Below are 26,308 nucleotides of genomic sequence, written 5' to 3' on the forward strand. Positions count from 1 at the left end.
CTGCAAGAATAAAGGGACAAAGATTTTAATGCAGAGGAGCAGTTATTCATCACTGCCCAAATGATACTGGGCCATTGCAAAAACCAAGAAATGAGATTTTCAAGGAAGAGAAGGAAACCTCAGACTATCAAAACTGCTATTAAGAAGCCCACAGCTTCACAGGTTGTATTGTTAGCCTAAGGTATGTTTTTTTCAGCTGGTAATAAACTTCATTAACTGTGGTTAATTTTAATTCAAGGTGGACAACGAAGTATGGAGCAAGATTTTGTTCTGAAGGTCCACTTCGATCTTTTATAGGTCTGCTCCTACCTGATTAATAGTTTGAAGGAGAACAGCACAGGATGGTGATGGTTATCGAGACTCAGGATAAAGTCCTGAGTAACCTCATCTGACCCTATCACTGATCCAGCTTTGAGCAGAATGCTGGATCAGAGACCTCTCAAGACACTTTCCAACTGAAACCTCTTATTCCATGAATTTATTCAGTTTAGTCAACTGTTAATGTAACAGTTTAACTGTTAATTTTCTAAGGTAAAATTTGGTAAAGAAAACGAGCAACTTTTTTCTACTGAAGTTTTCCATCAAATAACAGCATAGCTGCATTCCAACCATAAAATAGTACTGTTTAACAGCTTTTTGTCCCAAAACAAGTTAATTTTCCTCAAATAACCAAAATCGAGGAGAGAACCACTGAATGCAGGGTGAAGCAGACCTCACTGAAAGAAGCTACAGCGCAGGGATAAGTACTGGAGCACAACTGAGACATGCTCCAAATTCAACACAGGATAAATGCAACAACAACAATGCTCCTGCAGATAGTTTCATCTGTATGGTATCTATACATCACCATACATTGAGGTATAAAGTATTGCTACATTTATAGAACTTTACTAAATGCACCAAGCTTTAAAATCCCAGTATTTTAATGTATGCAACAGTAGAAATATCTACCTGCAATACAAATTTGTAAATTCCCTAAATGTGAACTTAAACAGAAGATTCTATTGCACTATAAGCACCACAGTTAAATCTGATTTCTTACTGCCCTCTTATTTACTCCCAAATGCCCATTTTTAAGTTGCAGAAGCCTGTAACAGAGAGCAAATATGTCATGTCAACTTTTAGTATAGGTGGCAGAGATTGTAGAAAAATCTACATTTTTAATAAAGACCTCAGACATTTGTGAAGATACTTAGAAAGAAATAACTGCGGAAGTGATGGGGAGCATCTGAGAAGAAAGGAGTCAAAAAGATGATTTACTTTAACAAGCATATGCTCCACTAGTTACTACAATTTGCTGTGGGAAACTGTCACTAAAAGAAATCTCCACATGTGTGTGCCCCAAACCACTTAGGACAGGAGTCACGCCGAGGACCCAGAGTTAGCCATGGTTCTAAAATTACACATCTCAATCCCATCTCCCCTCCCACCCCCTTAAAGAAAGCTTTCCATAAGTCTTATAAAGGCTTTTTATTTGGGGCAGGGGGAACACAACACCCAACAAACCAAAATCAATGCACATACACACAAGTATTACTAGAACAAGGAGTTTAAATCTCAGAGAAAAATCTGAGAGCAAGTAGAGCAGACAGAACAAAAGGCACATCCCTCCCTCCATTCACCGTGTCCTTGGCAGACAGGCTCACATTTCCAGCCAATTCTCCCATTTTCTGAATGGTGGCAGATTCTGCACGATTACCCCCCACCCCTCACGAGATCTCTCTGTTCCCGAAGAGGCCTGGCCACTCACTCCTGGCCCCTCACCGAAGCCTCACAGACTCTAGATGAGCTATGGGCATCAGAAGCTTCCTCCGTGACTTCCTCCCTATCATCCCACTTCAGCAATTTCTCAGTCTCCAAACCCCTGAATAAGCTCTTAAAAGAAGAGGCAATTTCCTCCTCCACATAAGAGATCCACCTATCCTTGTCTTAGAAGGAAGAAACAAGTCAATGTATTTTGTTAACTACAATTTATTTTGGCACTTTTCAGACAATTTTTGTTGTACATAACAGAAATTGTGGTTCATGTTGTACATAATAAATTATGGCTCATTTAACCCAGCATCCTTGTCAGGTGCAGATAAATCAGAAGCAGTTGAGAACCACATGGCACAGTAGCTAGAAAATATCTCGTTAGGAGGCAAATGTTATTTTCATAGTGAAAGAATGGGAGGTCTATTATGAGATCTATTAAAAAGGCAAAACCACACAGGCATAGCAAGAAATAATGCCAGGAATATAGCTCAAAACCATTCTGACTAGAACCAACAGAAGCAATCACAGGATTTGCTTTTAATAGAAAACATTTTGCAACTCCCAGCATCTTCTGCAAAAGCATCCAATCCTGACTGTGAAATACATGTACTTATTGGTTGTAATAACCATGGGATACACTATGTGCTATATCAGAAGCCAGCTAAGATGACCTTAAAAATCTCCCTTTAAAAACTTACACCACTTGTCACAGACCTCCATCGGGACATCGAGCTGTTGACCACTACTCTCCAGCTGCAAACATCCAACTCATTCCTTGTCCACCCATCAAATCCACATCTCTCCAATTTAGAGAGAAGGATGTCATGGGGGACCATGGCAAAGGCTTTACAGAAGTCCAAAGATGACATCCCTTGCTTTTTCCATGTCTACTGACATAGTCATCCTTGTCCTAGAAAGCTGCTAGGTTGGTCAGGCAGGACCTGCCCTTGGTGAAGCCATGACAGTTGCCTCCCTGTCCTCCACATGCATTAGCAGAGTTTCTAGAAGGATCTGTTCCATGATCTTCCCAGGCACAGAGATGAGGCTGAAAAGTCAGTAGTTCCCAGCATCATCTTTTCTACCCTTTTTAAAAATGGGGATAACATTACCCTTCTTCCAGTTGTCAGGGGCTTCTCTTGACTGCCATGACTTTTCAAATATTGTGGTCAGTGGCTTGCCAACTACAACAGCCAATTCCCTCAGGACTCTGGGATACACCTTGTCAGGTCCCACAGACTTAGATATGTTCAGGCTCCTCAGGCGGTCACAAACCTGATCTTCCCCTACACTGGGAGGGACTTTACCTCCCTGGTCCCCTTCTCATTGTCCATTGATCCAGAAGGTCAACGGTGAGGAGAGCGGTTGCCAGTGAAGACTGAAGGAAAATAGTTGTTGAGTACCTCAGCCTTCTCCTTGTCTGTTGATACAAGGTCACCATTTTCATTCATCAGCTTTCATTAACTTTCCTTTCTGGTTGACAGACCTGTAGAAGCCCTTCTTGTTAGTCTTTGCTTCCCTTGCCAAGTCCTGCTCCAGCTGCACCGTGGCCTTTCTGACCCCTGCACGCAGCCAGTTACTCTGTCTTAACCCTAATGTTCGAGTTGCTGGAGACGACCTGCCAACACCTAAATTATGCAAAGAAGAAGGTATTGATGAAATGCTAGCAAATCATAAGGATGTATTAGATATGTTTGAGTTAGCAGAACTATATCCAAACAACAGGAAATATTTATTAAGTATTTTGCTAACAGTAAGTACACTAATTAAATCTGCAGGTGGACATTAAATTATAAAAACCGCAAGCAGTCAATGCAGAAACCAAGTTACCTAGAAAAAGATAATTAAGAAAGGCTTAAAAGCATCAGATGAAATTGAATTAAATTGTGTAAAGCACAATTTTGGCTGTAAACAATCAACTATACAAATTTGTAATGGAAGCCAACTATTAGGTAGCATTAGAGCAGAAAAGGATCTGTGGAAAGGAGACAGAATAAGATTTTTACTTCATTTAGCATTACAAATACCTGAACCTGTTTGGAAAAGCACATCTCCAAATTGCATAGAACAACTGAAAGAAGTCCAAAAGCAGCTACACATAAATTGAAAGAAGCCTTGAAAACACGACCTAAGGAGAGATTTAAATAGACTTATTCAGGCTCTACTGGACTGAAAGGAGACCATATAAATAGAAGACTGCTGCAGAAAGCAGGAGAACACACTTCCCTACACAAATGAAGGGATTCAAATTACAGAAAATTTAGTCTAAATTTAGGCTAATTTCTAGGACAACCTAAGCACAAGCATAGTTAAGGACCCATACAGATTGACTAACAAGACTGAAAAATCTTGGTGGATTTCTTGTTCAAAGATCTTGAACTGTCTTTGATTAGAGGTCCAGATAAATTCTTGAATCCCTCCAACCTCTTTTTACAGAACTCTATTATCACATTTTGTTTCCCAAATAAATATTTTTAGAAATAAGGGAAAAGGAATCTGCCTAAAATACAACCCAGTATGTGGATGAAAAGACATCTATATTTAAAGTATTTATAATTTAGAGTCTATTAAGAACTCGGATGCTATAAAGAGGAAAAACAGCTGTGAGAGCCAGTCAAGATGCTGATGATCTGGCAAGACAAACTCAAGAATAAGAACGTGAGAGACACTCATGAGAATGTTATTGTGTCATAACATATTTTAGTACTACTCAGATTTCTTTTAAATATTTCCAACCTTGGAAGGTTATGTTTGCCGCAAAGCTTTCACATTTTAGTCACATACTTTTCTTTGAACATATATTCCATACACTAAACATTGTTTGATTAAGGAGTTCAGCTGTGCTGTGAGGGCAGACAGTCTACACCTCTCTTATCTCCTGATAAACGCAAACAAATATTTTTAAGTGAGAATGAGGCTTTAGCACCAATAATTTCAGAAACTTTTGTTTGGTAAGAGGGAGGTAACCCACAACTATTTTTTTATCTTCTGATTTACAGATTGTTCAAATACTTTTGTCAAATGTCTTTGCAATAAGCCGCAGAACACATCATAAAATGCAAAAATAGAATGTAAGCAATGTAGAAAATTGAACTGAATTGTTCCTACATGCATCTATTGTCCTTTACTCGCTTTTCTCCTGGAAAAGCCAGATGGAACATTTCTTATTAGTATCTTTGGGAAAGCAGAAAGAGGACATTATGTCTGACAAAATTCAGATATCTGAATTCTGTGCTTAAAATATCAGATTCCTGAGGAAGGAAGATGCAAGTCTAGTAACAGAACTATGGCATTCGAGTCAGCATCACCCTAAATGAGGATATGAAGTTTGTGATCAAAGCAACATTGGCTGCAGTTCGCCATAATACATGTTATTCCAAGAACTTTCATAAAATACGCATGTTCACCTCAGGAACAGATGCAAAGAAGTTGCAGATTAAAAACCTGAAAGTTAAATTACATCAGGACCTCTGCTCCTTCTCCTTGAGTAGCGATCTTGGACTCTGCAGCAGAACTGAAACCACACAGATTCTCGTAAGACATGCCCTGATCAGCACAATAAGAAAGAAGCAAGCAAAGAAGCATTAAGAAAGATGAAAGCTTCTTCCTTGAAAAAAAAGGCAATTCCAGGAATGTTAATCTGTTGATATAAGTCTTATTGTTTTCTCCTTTTGGCAACTGGGAGAAAACAGTGAAGGAAGAAATCGTATATTGTTTCTGGTCTACTTCTGACTATTTCTGTTTGTTTCCCCATAGTCTAGTCTGCCAAAGGGTATAAAAATCAAAACTGAATACTGCACTTTAATACAGAGGTTTTCTTTGCTTTAAAAAACAACCACCCACAGAAAAAGCCTTCAATTTCCAATGAACATTTTAATGGTGATAAAGCATCGAGAATCAAGCTTTTTCTAAAAGCCTAAGCTCATCTAAAAGGAAGGTTTTCACTTGCTTCATTTAAATGAATGAAGTAGTGGGCTACTCTACAGTAGTGGGCTGTCGGCAGACTTTCTGCACCCTGTGTTTTAGACAGCTTTGTGTCCCAGTGGAATATCTGGGAATAGGACAGCCAGATGCCTGAAATCATTCCTAGGTCATCAAGGAAGTCCAGAAATTCTCTCTTACTATCTAGAAACGTTTCCTATGGAGCTGTAATTCTGTTTATGGAACCTCTGGAAATCAGATTTCATTGTATTGATGTAGTTAAGTAGCAGGGAGAGCTGAAGTTTCATGAATGATATAGCATCTTTCGTTAGTGCCGCCAAATCTCAAAAATAGCCTATGACATTTACAGGGTAAAGCTGCTACTCTCTTTTCAGAAATTAAGACACTCCCTCCCCAAGCTTTAGCTGGAAAGCATGATGCAAAGATGATTTTTTTAAAACTCACAAACTACATTTGTAGAAAAAAGTAACAGCTACCAAAAGCCATGTGTTAGCTAATTAAGCCAGAACTTCTCTCAACTCACCATTCCCCATAGTACTTGCCTTTTTTTCCTGGCTTTTGCTATGCTGAATTATGTCAGACTACAAAAGGACAGCAAACATCTGAGGATTTCTGGGGGTTTATTGTTGTTATTGTTTGAGGTTTTTGGTTTGGTAGTGGAGTGGGGTTTTCTTGGTTGGGATTATTTTTAGTTTGGCTTTTTGTGTGTGGGTTGGGTTTTGCTTGTTTGCCTATAGGGTTTGGGTTTTTTTTTACAACTAAGATACCCTAGCAAAGAAGTTTATCTCAAACTGATCTTCTAAAAGAACCCTAAAGGAAAGGAGATTGTGATACACACTCTGACAGCATGAGGTATTTGGGAGAGTAGTTAAATTGCTTCAAAAAGAACAACAGGACAATTAAAATTGTTTTGAAGTAGTTGGCTCTCTAACTAATACAGTCCAAAACTTACTGCCACAAAAGCACAGAAAAGACGTGCAACAACTTCATTCCTGCCTGAAGCCAAGAGGGCTTCCCTCTACCCATACTTAGGTCAGAGGCTGACCTGCAGAAAATGACGGATACAGGAAAACACTGAGGACAAAACATAAATATTACCAAATATTTAATTCAAGAATTTCAAATTCAAGAAAAATGAATGTGCCACTCATGAACCAGAGAGCACAGAAAGACATGGGAGTCCACAAAAATTCAAGGCACTACACAGTGTTCCACAGAAAAACAGGAGAGGCAGGCAGCAAGGAGTTGCATAGGTTCACAGGATGGAAACAGAAGATCCAGCTGGTGAAGGGGAACATGCGTGTACAGCAGGATGGCTACATTCTGCCTGATGGACAAAGCAAGTCCACAACAGATGGGTGAAGGTTTTGAAAACATTACAGACTCAGACTTGGGATTGTCTCTTCTCCAATTGGCATCCAATTTTCACAACATGCAAAGGAAATTGTCTTGAAGAAAGTAAAATTCATGCCCAAGCTGATTGAACCAGTTGGCCAAATTCAAATGCAAAAGCATAGCACCAGGTACTTTTCACTGAGAAACTGAAGGGGGCAGAAAAAGAAACTAACCACACAAAAGCCCATCATGCACTTCCACTTTTAGGGAAAAAAGAGAACCAGAAAGGGATTGAACTGTAGATGAACAATCAAGCCAACTAATACTACAAGCAGGACTGAATCTTTGGAAATCTCTAAGTGTCTTAAGGTATTCCTTTAAAATTAAAAAGTTAAAAAGCAAAATCAAACATGCAATAAAATAAACTAATATGGCCTCAGACAGAGCAAACAGGCACACAGATACTGTGGCTAGAAAATGATTTGTAAAAGAAGCAAGTTGGGGTTGTTCCAAAGCTGGTAGTCTTAAGTATCTTAATAGGTGTTCTTAGGGGAAAACAGATGGGTGCTTGTTTTCCAAAAGAGAAGTACCTCTACTCAGATAACACCCCACTTCAGACATGACACAGTAGTGCACCCTTACCGCAAAGCAAGCTCATGGCCTCCTGGGCTGTGTTAAGTCTCTCCAGCAAGCCAAGGGAGGTGATCTGTCCCCTCTACTAAGCACTGGTGAGACCGCACCTGGGAATGCTGGGGTTTCCAGTACAAGGGAGATGTGGACATACTAGATATAGTCCAACAAATGGCCACTAATATAAGGGACTGGAGCACCCTTCTCACAAGGAAAGGCTAAGAGAGCCAACGCTGTTCAGCCTGGAGAAGAGAAAGCTCAGGGGGATCTCAGTGTATGTAAATATCTGAAGGGAAGGGTACAAAACAGCATGGAGCCAGGCTCTTTTTCAGTGGTGCCCAGTGGCAGGACCAGAGGCAATGGGCACAAACTGAAACGCAGGAGGTGGTGTCCCAACAGCAGGAAACTTTTTTACTGTAAGGGTGACTGAGCAGTGGTGGAGGTTCCTCAGGGACTTTGTGGAGTTTCCCTCCTTGGAGACACTCAAAAGCTGCCTGTACATGGACCTGTACATACAACATGCCCAGGTGGCCCTGTTTGAGCAGAGAGGTTGGACCAGACGTCCTCAAGAGGCCCCTCACAACTCCCACCATTCTCTTAACCAGCAAAGATTTTTTTTCAGCCTTTTAAAAATCAATACAACAGATTCCTTCAAGTAAGCATCAGAAAACTTGGACTTACTCCTGTACGAGTCAATCCTAGGAACCCCAAGTCCAAAACTTCGCTTTTAGAAAATAAGAGGCTGGTAGAACAGACAAAGCAATCAGTTGCTGGAGGGGAAGATTCACTGCTGAGCCTTTAATGAGAACTGTCTGGCTTATGTTGAGGTTACAACTCATTTTCTCCCTCTACCTCCTCAGAACACTTGGCATTCAAAGCATCCAGCAACCAGCGCCCATCTGGCAGGAGTCCCACTCTGGAATCCTTCAGGCTTCCTCTAAACAATGGGGTAGTCTGAACTCCTCTGGCAAAACTAATCCATTTTTCCATTTGCAAAACATTCCCTTTGACAGAGAATCCTTAACTGACCACACTGACAGTTCAAGGATTGTCTGCTGATATTACCTAATGACAAAACCTGATTACTCAAAGATAAGAGACCAACTAGTCAGGAGAACAATAAATACACAAAGTCCATATTTCTCATACTAGTTATTCTTTTGGGGTTGTTTGGTCTCTTCTTTCCCATTCCATTTTCACTCAGCTGCCAAATGAATCACAAGTTGCAAAAGTTACCTGTTAATCACCACCTTGTACAATTCTTCAGCCACCTCCACACAGGGACAGGAACCTTGCAAGAATTTTCACTGCCAAGGACAGCAAAGGAAAGTGACCCATGCAGGTTGGCCCAGGATCTGCTCAGTGACTTAATCAAAAGTCATTTCAAGCATGTCAGTCCTGTGACCTGGAAACTGAGGCAGCGTATCCAGACCAATCCAGACACTGACACAACACTCCTCTGTGTCTGCAGATGGTGAAGGAGATCATTAAGACACTGAAACTACCACTGATTGCTCACGTATTTTTACTCTTACTATGAGAAAATAAGGAAAGAAAATCAAATATGTAATTATGCAACACTGGAGAAATACACTACAGATAATCAGATAACAGCCTCATTTCACAACTAGCACAAGTAAACAGCAGGTCATTACCACTCTGATAAAAGATACTCCAAACCACTGATCCCAGTACAGATCTGAAGAAAGAACCTCCAAGAAATATCTCAAATACTAGATGTTCCTACATCTAGTTAACACCTATAGCAGAAGATTCGAAAGATGAAGAATGATTTTACTTCTTCACTGATTCTGCTCACGAATACAGAAGGAGGTGATACTTGTGAGGAGTGGGTGTATTGGCCAACACGGTGCATTACATCTACCATTGCCCATTTTACCAGTTTTATAAAGCATCACTTGCCTCATAACCCAATGCATTATTATTAACTGCTAAAATATATGGAGCTTACTACTTCAGCAAAAGGATCTCCTCTACCACCAGAAGCGGACAGGGACTGCATTTATAACTCTCTCCTAGAACAGAGCAGACTAGTTCAGTTGGAAGGAACCTACAGTGATAATCTAGTTCAACTGCCTGACCGCAGCCCAGAAGAGCTGACCAAAAGTTAAAGCATGTGACTAAGAGGCATTTGGACGGTGCTTCTTAAACACTGACAGGCCTGGGTCATCAATCGCCTCTCTAGGAAACTTGTTCAATGTTTGACCACCTTTTCATTAAAAAAACGCTTCCTAATGTCCACAGTCTGAACCTCCCCTGATGCAGCTTTGAACCCTTCCCGTGGATCCTATCACTGGATAACACGAAGAGCTCAGCTCCTCCCTCCCCACCTCCCCTCCTCAGGAAGGGGTAGAGAGCAATGAGGTCACCCCTCAGCCTCCTTTTCTCCAAACTAGATGAGCCCAAAGTCCTTAGCTGCTCCTCATAGGACATGCCTTCCAGCCCCTCTGAACTTCTGATTTGTGTTTTAGATGACCGATGTTGTACTTTGTACCTCAATCCTTATGAGTAACAGGATAGCTTTGAAGAGCAGAAATCATTTTGTAGTCTTGAAACTTGCACTTCTACACTGCAACGAGAATACCTTAGCAGGACCACAAGCGCCGTCCCCAGGGCTCAGTGCTGGGTCCAGTTCTGTTCAATATCGTTACCAATGACCTGGATGAAAGGACTGAATCCACTGTTAGTAAGTTCGCAGATGACACTGAACTGGGAGGAAGTGCTGATCTGCTTGAAGGCAGAGAGGCTCTGCAGAGGGATCTGGGAAGGCTGGACCGCTGGGCTGAGATCAGTGAGGCTCAACAAGGCCAAGTGCAGAGTCCTGCACGTGGGGTACAACAACCCCAAGTAGCACTACAGGTTTGGGGAAGAACAGCTGGAAAGTGCCTGGCAGAGAAGGACCTGGGGGTGTTGGTTGACAGCGGCTGAACATGAGCCAGCAGTGGCCCAGGTGGCCAAGAAGGCCAATGGCATCTTGGCTTGGATCAGAGACAGTGTGGCCAGCAGGACAAGGGAAGTCATCCTTCTCCCATACTCTGCACTGGTGAGGCCTCGAATCCAGGGTTCAGTTTTGGGCCCCTCACACCAAGAAAGACATCGAGGGGCTGGAAGGCATCCAGAGAAGGGGAATGGAGCTGGTGAAGGGTCTGGAGAGCAAGTCTTATGGGAGGCAGCTGAGGAAACCGGGTTGATTTACCCTGGAGGAGGCTGAGGGGAGGCCTTATCACTGTCCACAGCTGCCGGAAAGGAGGGTGTAGCAAGGTCGATGTTGGTCTCTTTTCCCAAGTGACAGGCCAACAGACAAGAGAGAATGGCCTCTAGTTGTGCCAGGTGAGCTTCAGATTAGATATCAGGAAAAATTTCTTCACTGAAAGGGTGGTGAAACACTGGAACAAGCTGCCCAGGGAGGTGATTGAGTCACCATCCCCAGAGGTGACAGATAGATGAGGTGCTGAGGGATACGGCTTAGTAGTGGACAGGTACGGTTGGACCCAATGGTCTCAAAGGTCTTTTCCAACCCAGCAATTCTATGATCTTTGAAAAATGCACCAAGTAGTTATATGAATAGCAAAGCATAGCTGGCACAACTAACTGAACTCAGTCTGCTGCTAGATGCCTTTCGCTGTTTATTTAGACTCTTCTACTGCTTATACAGCTTGTGTCACACAATTCCTCAAACATGAAGTGTGGAAAACTGGCAGAGAAAATAACCAGGTTCCAAAGCCACTTATCAAACTAATATCAGAATAAAGCTTTACTTCAACCCACTTTTCAGAAGACACCCATGAACCAACTGTTACTTTCACACTCTTTTGAAAGGTCTAGAAAGCCTTCTTGTGAAGATAACATGCCTGGATACAGATGTTATTTCAGACATTTGTATTAAACACAGCAAAATTGTTATTCTGCTCTCCAGCAGCTAGGAATGCTGAAGAAGCTTCTGACCGCAGCTCCGATAGCAGCTGGGTAGTGAGGCCCTCCCGTTCTTCTGGAAAGTGGAAGTTCCCTCAGGCTCAGCAACATAACACACCACATCATGTTCACGTAGACCAATTCTAATTTTGTTACCATACAAAGTGGTAAGGTGTTACTGTAGGGACAACTCTTAAGAAATTGCAATCACACTGCCTACGTGAGTTTCTGAAAAAAACCTTCCACTGAAACTATTGCAGCCAAGACAACTGAAAAACGATGCCCCCAGGAACATAGTTTTACATTAATAACCTCTGCCTGCCCCTTGAGGAACGTGACTATGGTGTTTACTGCTCAGCTTTCCAGAGCACCATGGTCACGTGGAGGAAGAGTCGGAGGAGCCTGGACTCTCTTTCACTACAACTGGACACAGATAATGAATATTGCTGATCAATACATCTTGGTTTTCTTTTGATTTATTAAAATACATTTACCAATTTTCAGCTGGCATCTGTATACCTTACATGGAGAAATGGCAGACTTTTACTAGTTCACACTGTACACATGCCATCTCATTCCTGTCTCGAAAGTTTCCTTTAAAGCATTCAATAGATTGTGAGCTGCTTTGAAGAGGAAAAATTCTCTACAGAGGCAATAATACCAATCGCAAAAAAAATTAGCACTTGATATCAAAACCAGAAGACAGTGATTAGACAACAAGGATGACACCACAGCATATAGTAAACACAGTATCACAAATAGATACCATGGTGAAGGAAGCAGAAGAGGAAATCTGATGAACTGAAACCCCCGAGACTTACTATGGAGTTTCCAGGATATGGAATTTAAAACAGACACTCCTAGAAAGGGCAGAATACCAAGAAAAAGAAAGGCGGTTACGTGACTTTTGTTTAAAAATATGCATTACTTGTATGCATTGTGCATTTCCATGTAACATGATCTATTATAAAACAGATCATTCACTCCAGGTACTCATACACTGAAATACCCAGCTCCTCCTTTTGCAAACCAACTGAATTCACAGTTCCCATTGTGTCTGCGATTAGTAATGACTGTGTGAGCTGTTTACTGAGTTGTTTTTTTTTTTATTTCATCCTCAGTTTTAAAGATTAGCACCATGCTACATTGTCCAAGGTGCCTGCATTTTCCTACCACAATAAACCAATACCAGTACCATATAGCTAAAATCTCCCAGAAAACAGAACACCAAAAGCTCCACTATCACTTCAGTCAGATTTAAAACATTTACATCTTTTTTAATTTACTCACTTCTCTTTCAACATAATCAAGTGAAACTTTTAAACAGCAAAGTTGGAATTTTACTATCAGCAAACAGTAAGCTTCCCAGCTAAAAACTATGCCAACCAATATATAAGGAAATAGGACTTCAGCCCTCTTCAAAGTTTCAGGCGACTCATTCATACTGAAGACAGTATAGGAAGATGCATAAGGCATTTACTTATGCCATAGGAGAAAATAATAGATTTCTTGTTTGAATACTGGAAACATTTGTCTTCAAACACCACTGAAAAGTGACTTGAAAGTAAAATCATACTCCCTCTAGTATTTATTACTCATCCTAGCTTCCACCTTCTTCTTCTGACAAAGACACAAGAGTTGTATATTTCCTCTTGGCATGGCTTTTGTTTTGTGTGGTTTGCCCCATCCCCTTTTTATTATCTCTTACAAAAAAGGATAGGAAGACAGATCTCTACAACTTGTTGCCTGATCTCCTCCTGCCAAAGCAATAGTCTCAATTGCAGTTGTTTTATTTCACTTTAAATTGAAATGTAATAGAAATTGTAATAGATTTAAGTTAAGAATGCTAAATCTGTGCCATTTCCTTGAAATCTGACAATGCTGTGCATTACCTCTCACTCCCACACTGGGAGAACAAGCCAACACCTCCCGCTGCCACTCAGGAAGGACTTGGACAAGGGAAAACTCTGAATGCTCTGGAGGGACCTCCATGCCCAGGTCTGAATGAGGCACCACAGAGGGGGCCAGAGGACCCGAGATAACAAGAACTTTATTAATGCTTCACTAGGCACTGCAGCAACCTAAAGCCCAACAAGCAATCACAATAATCACAAAAGCCTCAGCAAAGAGGAAACTGAACTGGCTGCAGAAACACGAAACATGGTCTCGCGTTCAAGAGCGGTGGAGATGAAGCTTAGCTTGGTGCAGGATTGAACCGCAGAGAAGAGCGAGAAAGAGAAAAGAGAAGGAAGAGGACAGGTAAGGTCTGATTCTCCCACCCCCCTTGAAGCCTGTCAATCCTTGATCTGTAGACGCACACCCCCAAGGGCAGCAGGGCGACTCGCTGCCACATGCCAGTCTGTTGTTTATATCCTCCCGGCTTCCTGGGTTCTACCCCCTGGGCAGGGACTGACAAGGGACCCTGTGCATGCAGCCTTGACTGTTCTGGAATGCTCTCTGCAGCACATGCTCTCCTGTTGCCCTGGGCAGGGGGCACCTGGAATGGGTCAGTGGTCCCACGTGTGCTCAGTCTCCACTTTGTGCTGCCTGGAGCTTGCCAGTGCTCTCAGCCGCTCAGCACCCCTGCTCTCCACCGAGTCCCTGCAGAGGGACAGTGTGCACACGTCTGTGCCCTCCACCCATCAGGATTTGCGTTGGGAGACATCGAACTGCAGTGTTGTTTCAGGCACCTGGTGCCTTCAAGCACCGTTTCCCACCACTCTGCTCAGCAACCAACAACTGTCACCACTGCAGCTGCCCAAGACAAAAGTCCCAGCCGGAGCAGGCTCTGACACTGTGCAGTTATTGGGTGGGGGGAAATGAAGACTAAAAAACACTCTTGTAGCAAGTCCCAATCGGATCAGAAAGCTAAGCTGCACAAACTCACCTCAAAGAAACGTTAAGCTGTAACACACATTGAAGCAAAACACCAAAAGGAAATGGCCAGCATGCTTAAGACAGCTGGGGCCATCCAGGATTATGTTCATATTAAGGAAGACTTGGATTTCACAGCGCAACCTGCTTCCGTTGATCCTGCTTTGAACAGTTGGGTGTTGAACTTGGAAACACGTCCCTCCTCATCTCTTCTATGACTCTGTGACCTCCTCTTTGACTTCTCGGAAAGGTATCTGACTTGCAAAACTAATCAGCTGTAAAAGTCATACAAAATGTATTAAAATGTTCGAGACACTGGATTTTAAACTAAAGAAGTCTGTGGTCTTTAGATATCAATGTTTTTTGTTTAAGTCCACCTTCCCTTAAAGGAAACAAAACCAGATTTTTTGTGGATCACCATCTTTTACTTCTTCAAACATATTTTAGCTCCAACACAGACACACAGCACACCGCCACTTGCAGATCTGCAGGCACAACTGGATTGCATAATTTACGGTCAGCAGTTCCACTAAGGACAATGAAATAATAATCTGCCAAGCTTGTCATAATTAATCAAGTGAAACTCATCTCAAATACAAGATATTTCACCAAAGAATAAATAACTATGCAGAAGCATGTACTTAGAGAAGAAAGTTGACTATAAGATACAGAATCCTTGCAGGTAGTTTCTCTATCACAAACACCACTGATTCAATTCAGTTAATGCCATGCAAGCAGAATTTTTAATTGGCTCTTATTAGCAGCAGTCTTTGCCAGGAGCTGAAGAACACCAGTTTTCACTGAACTCTTCTAGGTACAATTTATTCTGCCACTTCACTTTGTAGGGAGCCTGATTTATTTGACATCAATAGTTTGTAGAGGTAATAAACCATGCAGCAATAATACCATGACTCAGAGCTCATTTGCTAGCAGTCAAGTTGCTTGGCACCATGACAGGCAGAAGAATGCGCCTTGAAGAAGTATCTCTATAGATGCTACAAGCTTTGAGATTAACAAATACAGAGCCCAGAAAACACAACTTTACTCTCACTATCAATTTTCTTTTGCCTGATCGATTGTGCTCAGCCTCAATTTGAGCACAGAGATTTTAAAAAATAGAGATCTGTGCAAGCCAAAAAGCAACAGCCACTCAGTCCCAACAGATAACCAACACACACAAGCATTTTATACTGCTTCTTTCCAAGAAAATGCTGTCCTCTATGTGCTTACAGAAACCAAGTACACAGTTTGAAAACACTGCCTATCAATTTAAAATTTAAGGAAGTAAGAGACTCCACTTTCAGGTAAACATCAATACTCAAGGTACAGCTACTTCATAAAACAGAAATCCACAATTTTTTTCACCTGAGTTCTCAAGCACAATGATGTAGGTTTTATATGAGAACAACATCGTTCAAATGCCTGTCCTTCTGGGAACTCAGTTCTTTGAATAATGTCAAACAAGTGAAAAATAAAACAAAAATAAAACAAAAATAAAACAAAAATAAAACAAAAATAAAACAAAAATAAAACAAAAATAAAACAAAACAAGGAGGTAGGGAATTTAAAAATCACTCATTTAGATTCTTCTCCCTGAAAATACAAAGTACACAATCAGAATTTTTTCTAGTTGCATTAGGACAGTGTATGTCCCTTTTGTACCAATCAACTGGCTACAGCACTTCAAAAACGCCTTATTCTGCACTGTTGTTTATTATGTTTATCTGCACCTCTGCTTAAGTGCCAGCCTTCACAAAGGAGCAGACACTACATGGTTACTGTCCTTCCTTCTTTCTCCCTACAAATACATGGTGGGTGAACAAAAATTAAAGACTTTAATCCTTATTTCAAAATAAGGCAAAATCGACAGGCATTAAAGATAATTCCAATTCTATTTTCACTTTACTTCTGTAGTTACAAAAATTATGATCAATAAAGGCCTTTCAATATGAACATTATAATTCTAAAAAGGATAATAGCAAACTACTTTTCAACTTATACCCTTTTTTTTTTTTTAAGGAATGCATTGAGTTCTATCCAAACACAGCCAAGAGAGTTAGAGGAAGTTATCAAAGTGGATGAACTTGTAATAGCTATTTTAAACAAGTAATTTAAAAAGATATTTATACGGATTACTAGGAAATCCCTTCACAGCTGTTTATTTAAACAAGTGCTCACTTGAAACCATTGAAGACAGCCGTTTACACAGCTATTTTTATACTAGTCAAATCTTCAGCATGCAGAGAATCACTGCCTGGTGCCAGTCAGTGTTTCCATTCACACTCTTCAAAATCCAAAGGTCTGATCTCTAGGTAAGCATCAGAAAAATCAAGGATGTAACAAGTTATGAAGGTAAATAAGTCAATGAAACACACAAGAAAAAAAAACCAAACACAAAGCCTCCCAGCACTATTAATTGCTATTCCCAAGCTCCACAAAGGTAAACAGGGATACAGAGGATTTTGTTGGTAGTGGTTTGGTTTTTAAATTGGTTAGATAAGTTTTAAATTGTATGTGGTTTTGTTGAGCAATTTGATGTAGAAGTGATGCAAACAGCACGTGAGAGACAATTATTGAACTTCAAAGAACTACAGGATATGCCCCATGCAAGTCCTGTTCCCACACATCACCAAGGAAGCACCAGCAAGGTACAAGAATTTGAGTCACGCAGAGCTCTTATCTGCAAGGTTAACTCCAGTTAAGACATTCAAGCAGATCATCTGATTTAATCATATGAAGAAGAAACTCTGCAGTTAAGGACCAAATTAACAGCCATGAAAAATTTTAATGAAAATGTAAAACATATTTCAGATCACAAGCTTCAGTTATCTGTGAAAGTTCTATGATTTAACCCTGTTTTTACCTTTTTTAATATGTGTGTGGATACATTCTTGAAGAAAAAGATTGATGTTCGCCTCTGCAAACAAGCAAGAGAAGTCTTTGCCATTACACAAGCAAAAATTCAAAGATTTTATCTAAGAAGACCATCAGGCAGCCAGACAAAAGGCTTTGCTATTAAACAAACAGAACTAACTAATTAAACAAGAAAGGTAAAGCATCCTTTTGAATAGAGCCATCCTAGTATTTATGATAGCAGAAAAGAGCTTTCATCTAAAAGAAAACAGTAATCTTGCTTTCAGCACCATATAAGGCAAGTTCTCTGCATTTTTATCTCCAATATAAATACTCCACTGTCTTGTAGTTCTTCTATAAGAACCCAATAACAATACTTGATTTCATTCCTCCGAGTCATAGCTATGGCTCTTCACATGAGATTCGGTATTTCAAAATCATACCTAAATCCTGGCTACTATAACAGGACAAAATTCTGCAATCTTACAGCCACTTTTGGAACTGGTAAGAACTGGCAATCTTTTTTATATATTGAAGATCTGCATCAGCTATTTTAGCTACAAAAATGCTAACGCCAAGACAGGCACATGTAATGACCATCTACCCTTTCTTAGAGGGAAATCAACAAGTGCAATCCATTTTCTTTGGGAAAGAGATACCACTTCAAAATGAAAAGCTTTTTAGTTGAATAACTATTGAAATATGCTCCTAAATACAGCCATTCATTAGCCTTTGTGTTTATTTCTAATAGGGGAGAGTAAGAGTTCTGTGCATACTGTAGAAATTATACTGTTTAATATGTATTTGATTCTCACCCGTAAGAAAATTACTACTTAATTACTTTTAAATAAAATACAAACTTTATACAATTTTAACAGGGGATTTTGCATTAAGCATAGATCTAATAAGACAATAAGATGACAAAAATTGCTTGCAGTGACACAACAGCAACTGGTTTTTCAGTCTTTGTTACTTAAGGCTAGAGAACCAGAACATGTCATCTTCCTCCATTTTGCACTTATCCTTGGCTAAATAATAAGAACATACTCAATATTTTTCAGCTTTCTATTAGTTTCTTGACTTCAAATAAGCATTTTACTTGTGCTAACTGTAGAAGCAGAAATGAAGAAAAATTGTATTTGCATATGCAGGACAGTTTACAGATTCTAATATTTCAAAATCTAAATCCAGGCATTCTCAGCGTTATGCCCACTGTTCTTTGGCAGCTACCTATGTACCAGACATTTTTATTCAAGTTACATAAATTATGAATTTGTAACCAACCGAGAAGTTCTGCCAAAAGCTTACAGTTGGCTGGCTGTCCTCACACCTTTGAAGAACTGTAATTATACTGGCAGACTTCCAGTCCTAGATCTGCTAAAAATTACTATTAGAAATTGATAGCATTTCTTAGTCAAACCCTTAATTTTCATTATATTGTTATTTCGGTATGCTGATCTGATGATTGCTAAAATCTTTTATGTTGCTTCAGATACTTTTGTAGATTAAAAAAAAAACAAAAAAACCCAAAAAATAAAAAACTTTATCCACATCAAGTACATTCTCTATAGACTAAGACACTTGTGATCAAATAAAAGCAGACAGAAATAAAAAATAAAAAAAAACCAAACTCCCAAACTTACAATTACTTTGATCAAGGGCCTGTGGAGAAGACAGAAGTTCAAAAAAACAGCCTAACTCCCATTTTCAAAATCAATCCAGCCCATGAGTGCTGTCACTTCCAAAGATGCTTATGATAGCCTTGCCAACAACATATAGGATGAACAAGTAGGTTGCTTGATCCATTTTGTATTTCACTGAAATCATAACTTTTAAATAATATTTAACAATTTGCACAGTAATCTAAGTTATAGGCTAACTAGCAGTTAAACTTGCTTATCAAAAAGTCACGACATTCAGCATTATTAAACAGCTAACTGGAAAATTATATGCCTCAATTAACATGCTAAGTGAATTAGTTCACTCAGATGAACAAGACTTAGAAATCTCAGATTAAGAGACAAATAAAATCAAGCCACCAAGTCTTCTCTACACCTCCTTTGCCAAATCACCCACTGTTTGTCAAAGCCACAGGGCAAGGACGGAAGAAGTGCAGTAAGGCTCTGCTTCGTCCAGCTCTGGCCAGGAGGACAACAAAACTTAACAAGGACTAACATTCCCACATCCCAAGGAAAGCAACCAGGAAGCACCTCCACAAGGGCCAGGCCAGTTACAACCAAAGTTTGCTTACTCAAGTTCAAACATCGCTTTACATCACCACGTTCAAACAGGTCACATATACGAGCACAGGCACAGTACAAAGATTTGTATGAGCATCCAAATAAAATAGAACCACAGAATGATTGAGGTTGGGAGGGACCTTGGGAGGTCATCTGGTCCAAAGCTTCTGCTCAAGCGGGAACAGAGTCAGCTGCCCCGAACCATGTCCAGCTGCTTCTGAATATCGCTAAAGAGGGAGCCTCCACAGCCTCTCTCACAGTAACAAAGTGTTCTTGCTGTTCAGAAGGCGCCTTCTGTTTCAGTTCATGCCCACTGCCTCTGGTCCTGCCACTGGGCACCAAGTGCCTGACTCCCTTCCTTCAAGTATTTATATACATTGATGAGATTCTCCTGAGCCTTCTTTCTCCTGGCTGAGAAGTCCCAGGTCTCTCAGCCTATTCTCACAGGAGGGATGCTCCAGCTCCTTCATCATCTTTATGGCCCTTGCGGCTCACACACACATCAGCTCATTATGTGTTTACTGCCTTAGTTATCCCAGGTCTCTCAGTCCTTCGTTAATTTACTTTTCATAACTCAAATAGCCAGAAAACAGTTGAATGATTTTTTTTTTTTCTTTTCTAAAGCCAGAAATAACCTATGTTTTGGTAGTTAAACTCATGACTTCTGAAACAAGAAAAGTATCATCCTGCAACCTTGCGCATAAAACAGAAGGTATTGGATATGAAAAGCATGTCTATGAGTTAATTTTACATTAGCACATTACAAAATTTACAGTTTAACAGGAATGACTTTAAGTAAACAGATTTATTTTCTGCACTGACACAGCTGGGACTTCTATATTTTGTCAGTAAAGTCATAAGAAAGCTAGCGACTTCACAGAAGCAACTGTGAGCCCTATAATCAACTTTCCATTCCCCACAGGCTGAGGGATGTTATTTACCAGCCATAAAATGAACAATCAAGTCAAAAGAGAAAAAGTTACCTGGAAACCTTAAAATGTTATCATGAAATCACATGTGCAAGCACTGCTTACATAGCTAACAATAGCCAAATGCTTTAAGGAAAAAGCTTGTGGTATTTGTGGTTTTGCTTTTTAAGACTAGTAGCAGTTTCACAACCATAGAAGAAACAGAAGAATTTCTAAGCCAATAAAAAAAAAAACCACATTACCACACCGGTTACTTTATGTAAATTCATTGGAATTGAGAAGTTGTTTAAACAACATATTTTTCAGTTTCACAATTAACTGAGCCACAAATTAAAATGTTACAGCTTTCGAACCGCCAGCTAGTGTTACCGTTCCATCTTTCATTTAAAGTACCATCATTTGAATAGGACATAAGTATAAAAATAATTGATCAATTTTAGCTAACTCCAAGTTTCATGTAACACATTTTCGGCTAATTAATTTTATTCTAAAAGTTGCTAAAACATAAAGGTGAAGTTTTTTTAATTTCTTCTAACCAACCCGGGGTTTTGCCTTTTTCTTTCTTGTTTTTCCCCCTTCTCCCTTTTCTGTTGTTCAAGTAACACTTTCATGTCTTTAACATACAATGTGTTGTTAAGACCAACCTAGAAGCAACAGCTGGACAAGGTTCAGTTCCCTCATGAAAATCACAAAGATAAGAACCTTGCAGAGCGAAGATTTTTAGGATCCAGTGGAAGTACATTAAGAAAGCAACAGAGGTTTAGAGGAGTATCAGTATCAGACCTGAAAGTCAGCTTTGGAGAACAGACAAGTTTATCAAAGACCTTTCCTTGCTTCAGACGGTAAGGAAAAACGGTATTCCCAGTGCACAGCAGTTGAAATGATAAGCAATTTAAGAGCTTCAGTTGCCTCTTACTTGTTTAAGCAATTTTTACAAGGATGGAGAGACTGAGGAATTGTGTTAGAGGATGAGGGAAGGAGGAAAGAGAGGGGTAATGGTTTACCTAATCCATATACTTATGAGGTCTGCAGTAACACCAAGCATGACAGAGAAAAAAAAACAGGGAAACTTCATTCAGTGAATGAATTTAGATAAGCAGACAAAACTAGTTTTAATTGGAAAAGCATTTGTGTATTGCACAAAAATCATGTGAATCCATATCTACATCATGTAAAGGTATTTCATGTTCTAAGTTGCTAAGTTTCTAAGTCTCAAAGTTTAAGAAGCTTATGAACAATGCTAACCATGACTGCCAGCTGACGGGTCCCTCTGTGACATGCCAAGTAAATTCCAAAACTTGGGCTAAGCAGGTATACATACGCACACTGGCATTAGCTGGACAGACAGACAGGCAGATGAACCCACGCGCACCAGTAAAAGATTGATGGGGCCCTTCTCCAGTCCTGAGGCCAGGTGGTACCAGCTGCATCCTACATACAGCACTTAACCTTAAATCTCCCCTAGGCACCATGGGACACGGTTTTAGTTGGAAGACAAACATTTAGGTGGGGAAGGGAGTCATTCATGTAAGTTTATTTTCAGGCTGTCAAACAGAAAGCTATAAGCTGTCACATGCAAGAGAACCGGGTGATCAGGCCCAGTCAACACGGGTTCACAAAAGGCAGGTCTTGCCAGACTAACCTGATCGCCTTCTATGACAAAGTGACTCGGCTGCTGGATGAGGGAAAGGCTATGGATGGACCTTCCTGGACTTCAGTAAAGCCTTTGACACAGTTTCTCACAGCGTTCTGCTTGAGAAACTGTCACCTCTGGCCTGGACAGGCGCACACTCTCCTGGGTGGAAAACCGGTTGGCTGGAGGGCCCAGAGAGTGGTGGGAGATGGAGTTAACTCCAGCTGGAGGCCAGTGACAAGTGGGGTTCCCCAGGGCTCAGTGCTGGGTCCAGCCCTGTTCAGTGTCTTTATCAATGACCTGGATGAAGGCATCCAGTGCACCCTTAGCAAGTTTGCGGACGACACTAAGCTGGGTGGAAGTGTGGATCTGCTGGAGGGTTGGGAGGCTCCAAAGGGATCTGAACAGGCTGGACCGCTGGGCTGAGACCAATGGGATGAGGTTTAACAAGGCCAAATGCCGGGTCCTGCACTTGGGGCACAACAACCCTGTGCAGTGCTACAGACTAGGAGAAGTCTGGCTGGAAACTGCCTGGAGGAGAGGGACCTGGGGGTGTTGGTTGACAGCGACTGAACATGAGCCAGCAGGGGCCCAGGTGGCCAAGAAGGCCAAGGGCATCTTGGCTTGGATCAGACACGGCGTGGCCAGCAGGTCCAGGGAGGTTCTTCTCCCTCTGTACTCAGCACTGGTGAGACCGCTCCTCGAATCCTGTGTTCAGTTCTGGCCCCTCACCACAAGAAGGATGTTGAGGCTCTGGAGCGAGTCCAGAGAAGAGCAACAAAGCTGGTGAGGGGGCTGGAGAACAAGAGGAGCAGCTGAGAGAGCTGGGGGTGTTTAGCCTGGAGAAGAGGAGGCTGAGAGGAGACCTCATTGCTCTCTACAACTACCTGAAAGGAGGTTGTGGAGAGGAGGGAGCTGGGCTCTTCTCCCAAGGGACGGGACAGGACGAGAGCGAATGGCCTCAAGCTCCGCCAGGGGAGGTTCAGGCTTGATATCAGGAAAAAGTTTTTCACGGAAAGGGTGATTGGTCCCTGTCCGAGGCTGCCCAGGGAGGGGGTTGAGTCCCCTTCCCTGGAGGGGTTTAAAGGACGGGTGGATGAGGTGCTGAGGGGCATGGGTTAGTGATTCATGGGAATGGTTGGACTCGATGATCCAGTGGGTCCTTTCCTACCTAGTAATTCTGTGATTCTAAGTGGCAGAAAATTAAGAGTACCTGATGCATTCCCTCACTAAAAGGTACAGGCACATTGGAACACCAAGAGCCATCACCACTCCTGGGATACAGTGGCAACAGCATCCAATTGTTTTTCACAACTTCAAGTAACAAATTACTTAATTATATTTTATTTTCTTCACTAAACAAAGAGCTTCCTGGTTTTATCCAACCATGTGTTAACTCACGCTGTGATAGAGCAACGTAAGCCTGGTAGTCAACCAGAGTTTTAGTCAACAGAGTTTTACCCTCCTACCTCTAAGAGCAACAGAAAAACATACCTATACAGTTGTATATAGCACAGTAAACATTTCCACAGACGAGGCCACGCAGTTGTTAAACCACCTGGTATTAGTTGAGAGGATCAGGAACTAGCAAGTTCCCTTGCTTCACTGCAGGATCATTAAATATGCACATTCCTACCTGCTTCTCACTAGTACAGAAGTAATCCATGCAATATTTCCTTTTACAAGTAACCTATGTTATATGTTATCATTAACACCAAAATTACTCCTGCCTGGTAACTCCCTTTGAAACTTTCAACCACATTAATAATCTTTTAAAATATGAAGGTACATAAGTTACATTGTTGTATGTCTACAGAGAAATTGATGTGAACAAGTTGCTTTAAAACTGCTTCTAATCAAATAAACCATTTCAATATAAACCAGCCATCCAACCAAATGAAGTTATCTTACATCTGCAGCAGTTTGAATATATCAGCCTTTTTAGAAAATCCTGGAAATAAGAACCTAATATGGCATATTTCAAAAAATCAATAAAACTATATTCAGTAACGAGGCAAAGAGGCAGAGTGTACTGACAGGCAGGGTCATGAACTAAAGCCATCCTGGAACTGCACTTTCTGTGAAAATCACTTTTCCTTTTTGGTTCTTTTAACAAGATCTTTCCCAGCAGCCACACATATTTAGGAATCTATTCAAGCAAGAATTTGCTATTTTACTAGACATTTATACAGAAATTAACACAGTGCGAACCTAATTTGGTTCTGATGTGTAGACTTGTGGAATAGTAAAATATATGCATACAGTAATAAAGTAAGTGTCTTTCCTGCCTTTAAAAATGATTGAAAGAGTGAAACGTGCCATTCTATACAGATTCAGATACTGCTAATCAAATTATGTTTCAAAACAAACCTAAAATAATGTCCTACGTATGTAATTTTACGATAGTACTCAATCTAAGACAGCATTCACAACAAAACAAGAGGAAAAAAAAAAGAGGAAAGTACAAATGGCACCTATAAAAACGTCCCACACAAATTCTGTTCCCTTCAGACATCTTCCTCATTGGCATTGGTCGTTACTAAATTGCTCCGAGTTAACTCATTTGTGAGACACCTAGAACTATTTAGAATTAAGTAATGACCAAAAAAATCAGAATGCTGAGAACACAAAAGAAGTCTCAGCGGAATATTACCAATTTTAACAAGCTTTAGATATTCCAAAAAGCTGGCAAAAAAATACTCAAGTAGACCATTTTCTCTCCTGGAAATAAAGCCACGGTTAGCAGAATTTGAATACTAAAATATTACGATACAACCAGAAGTACTGCATATGTGCACAATTACAAAAAAAAAACTTAAACAGCATTCTTGCAAGAGCAAAAAAAATATTTTAGAATGGAAACTTACTTGTGCATATTTTCCACTCCTATTATGATCATGATATAGTAGGAAATTCCACTTTGTATAACAAAATGTAAGGCATACCTAGGAAAAAATAATAGTAAATCCTCACGGCATTTTCATTACTTAGAAAGAGCATGCATTTATTTAGTTAATGTGATATTAAATAATTTTGTCAAATTTCAACTCCACCACTGCCTCCAAAAACCTGGTTTGTTCTATTTAGGTTCTCTGCAGCCATCCTTTCGGCTGGGAGCATTGCCCTTTAGCACGACACAGGCAGCAGTAAGGAACAAAACCTACAACCTTAGCTAGAATTTTCCAGCTTATAAAGAACAATAAAGTAAATGCTGATAATCATTAAAATACAAATAATATGTCTCATAATACTTCCACTTGGCATTATTTCACAAGTAAATAACTTGAATATTTTGCGGTTCGATTTCCAAACTCATCTTTTTACTTGTTTGCAATAGGTTTCTTGGGTAAGGCCACTAATATCCTCATCTCCATGATATGAGCTACTACATCATTGTTGTTTGGTGGGGGTGGAGGGGGGAGCTGTTCTGCTTTTTAAAGAAGTTATACTTCAGTAAACCGGTAGAGCACTGGTGACAAACCTTCATCAGTGACTAGTGAAAAGTAGGCTAGTCCTCTCTCGCTCTGGCACTTTAAGTGCCTCAGTAACATACTTAGTTGTGCTTCGGTGACACACTGGTCTAGCTTAGGAATTTCTCCCATAAAAAGCAGCCTAAAAAGCAGTTTGTTCAGTTGTAGTGTTTTCTTTCAGCTTATCATCAGCAATTTCCTAATTTCACTCCTCATCTATTTATAAGGTGATGTCTTCAAACTCTTTCAACAAGAAATCCAGTTCTATCCAACTAAAATCCTACAAAGTCTACACATGATGAACTGAGGAAAAAAACAATTAATTTGGATATTAACTGACCTTGAAAAATCTTGACTTTTTATGGAAGACCTACTCTGCACACACTCTAATGTTTTACCTGCTAGCTAGTCTCATTTAAGATACGATTACCTAAAGTTCAAATGCACATTTAATATAAGCAATTGCTAACTAAAAAATACTCACTTTTCCTATCAGCCATGTATTAGCAACATAGCGTAGCAAATACAAGCAGTAGTGAAATGATAAAAATTTAAGAAGTTTGCTTCTTAAACGGAGAAAAAGATGTAATAAAATATCAAAGTACGAAAAATTTGGGTTGACACAGAGTACCATATCACAATTACAGTCTCTGAAAGCATTTCTCTTCAGAGTTGTTAACAGTAGCACTAGGATTGATCTTTGATTCAAAAATTAAA

The 26,308-nt window shown here is 40.3% G+C and overlaps 1 protein-coding gene across 1 annotated transcript in view; it reads right to left on the bottom strand.

The window, feature by feature from the left end:
- MBOAT2 (membrane bound O-acyltransferase domain containing 2) overlaps positions 1-26,308 on the bottom strand; it is a 94,352-nt gene that overhangs the window by 50,655 nt on the left and 17,389 nt on the right. The window contains exon 3 of the mRNA XM_069851625.1: positions 24,989-25,066. Coding sequence (XP_069707726.1) covers positions 24,989-25,066 — 78 coding nt within the window. The remainder of the gene's footprint in view (positions 1-24,988; positions 25,067-26,308) is intronic.

Source organism: Phaenicophaeus curvirostris, chromosome 2 (genome assembly GCF_032191515.1).
Source record: "Phaenicophaeus curvirostris isolate KB17595 chromosome 2, BPBGC_Pcur_1.0, whole genome shotgun sequence".
NCBI lineage: Eukaryota > Metazoa > Chordata > Aves > Cuculiformes > Cuculidae > Phaenicophaeus > Phaenicophaeus curvirostris.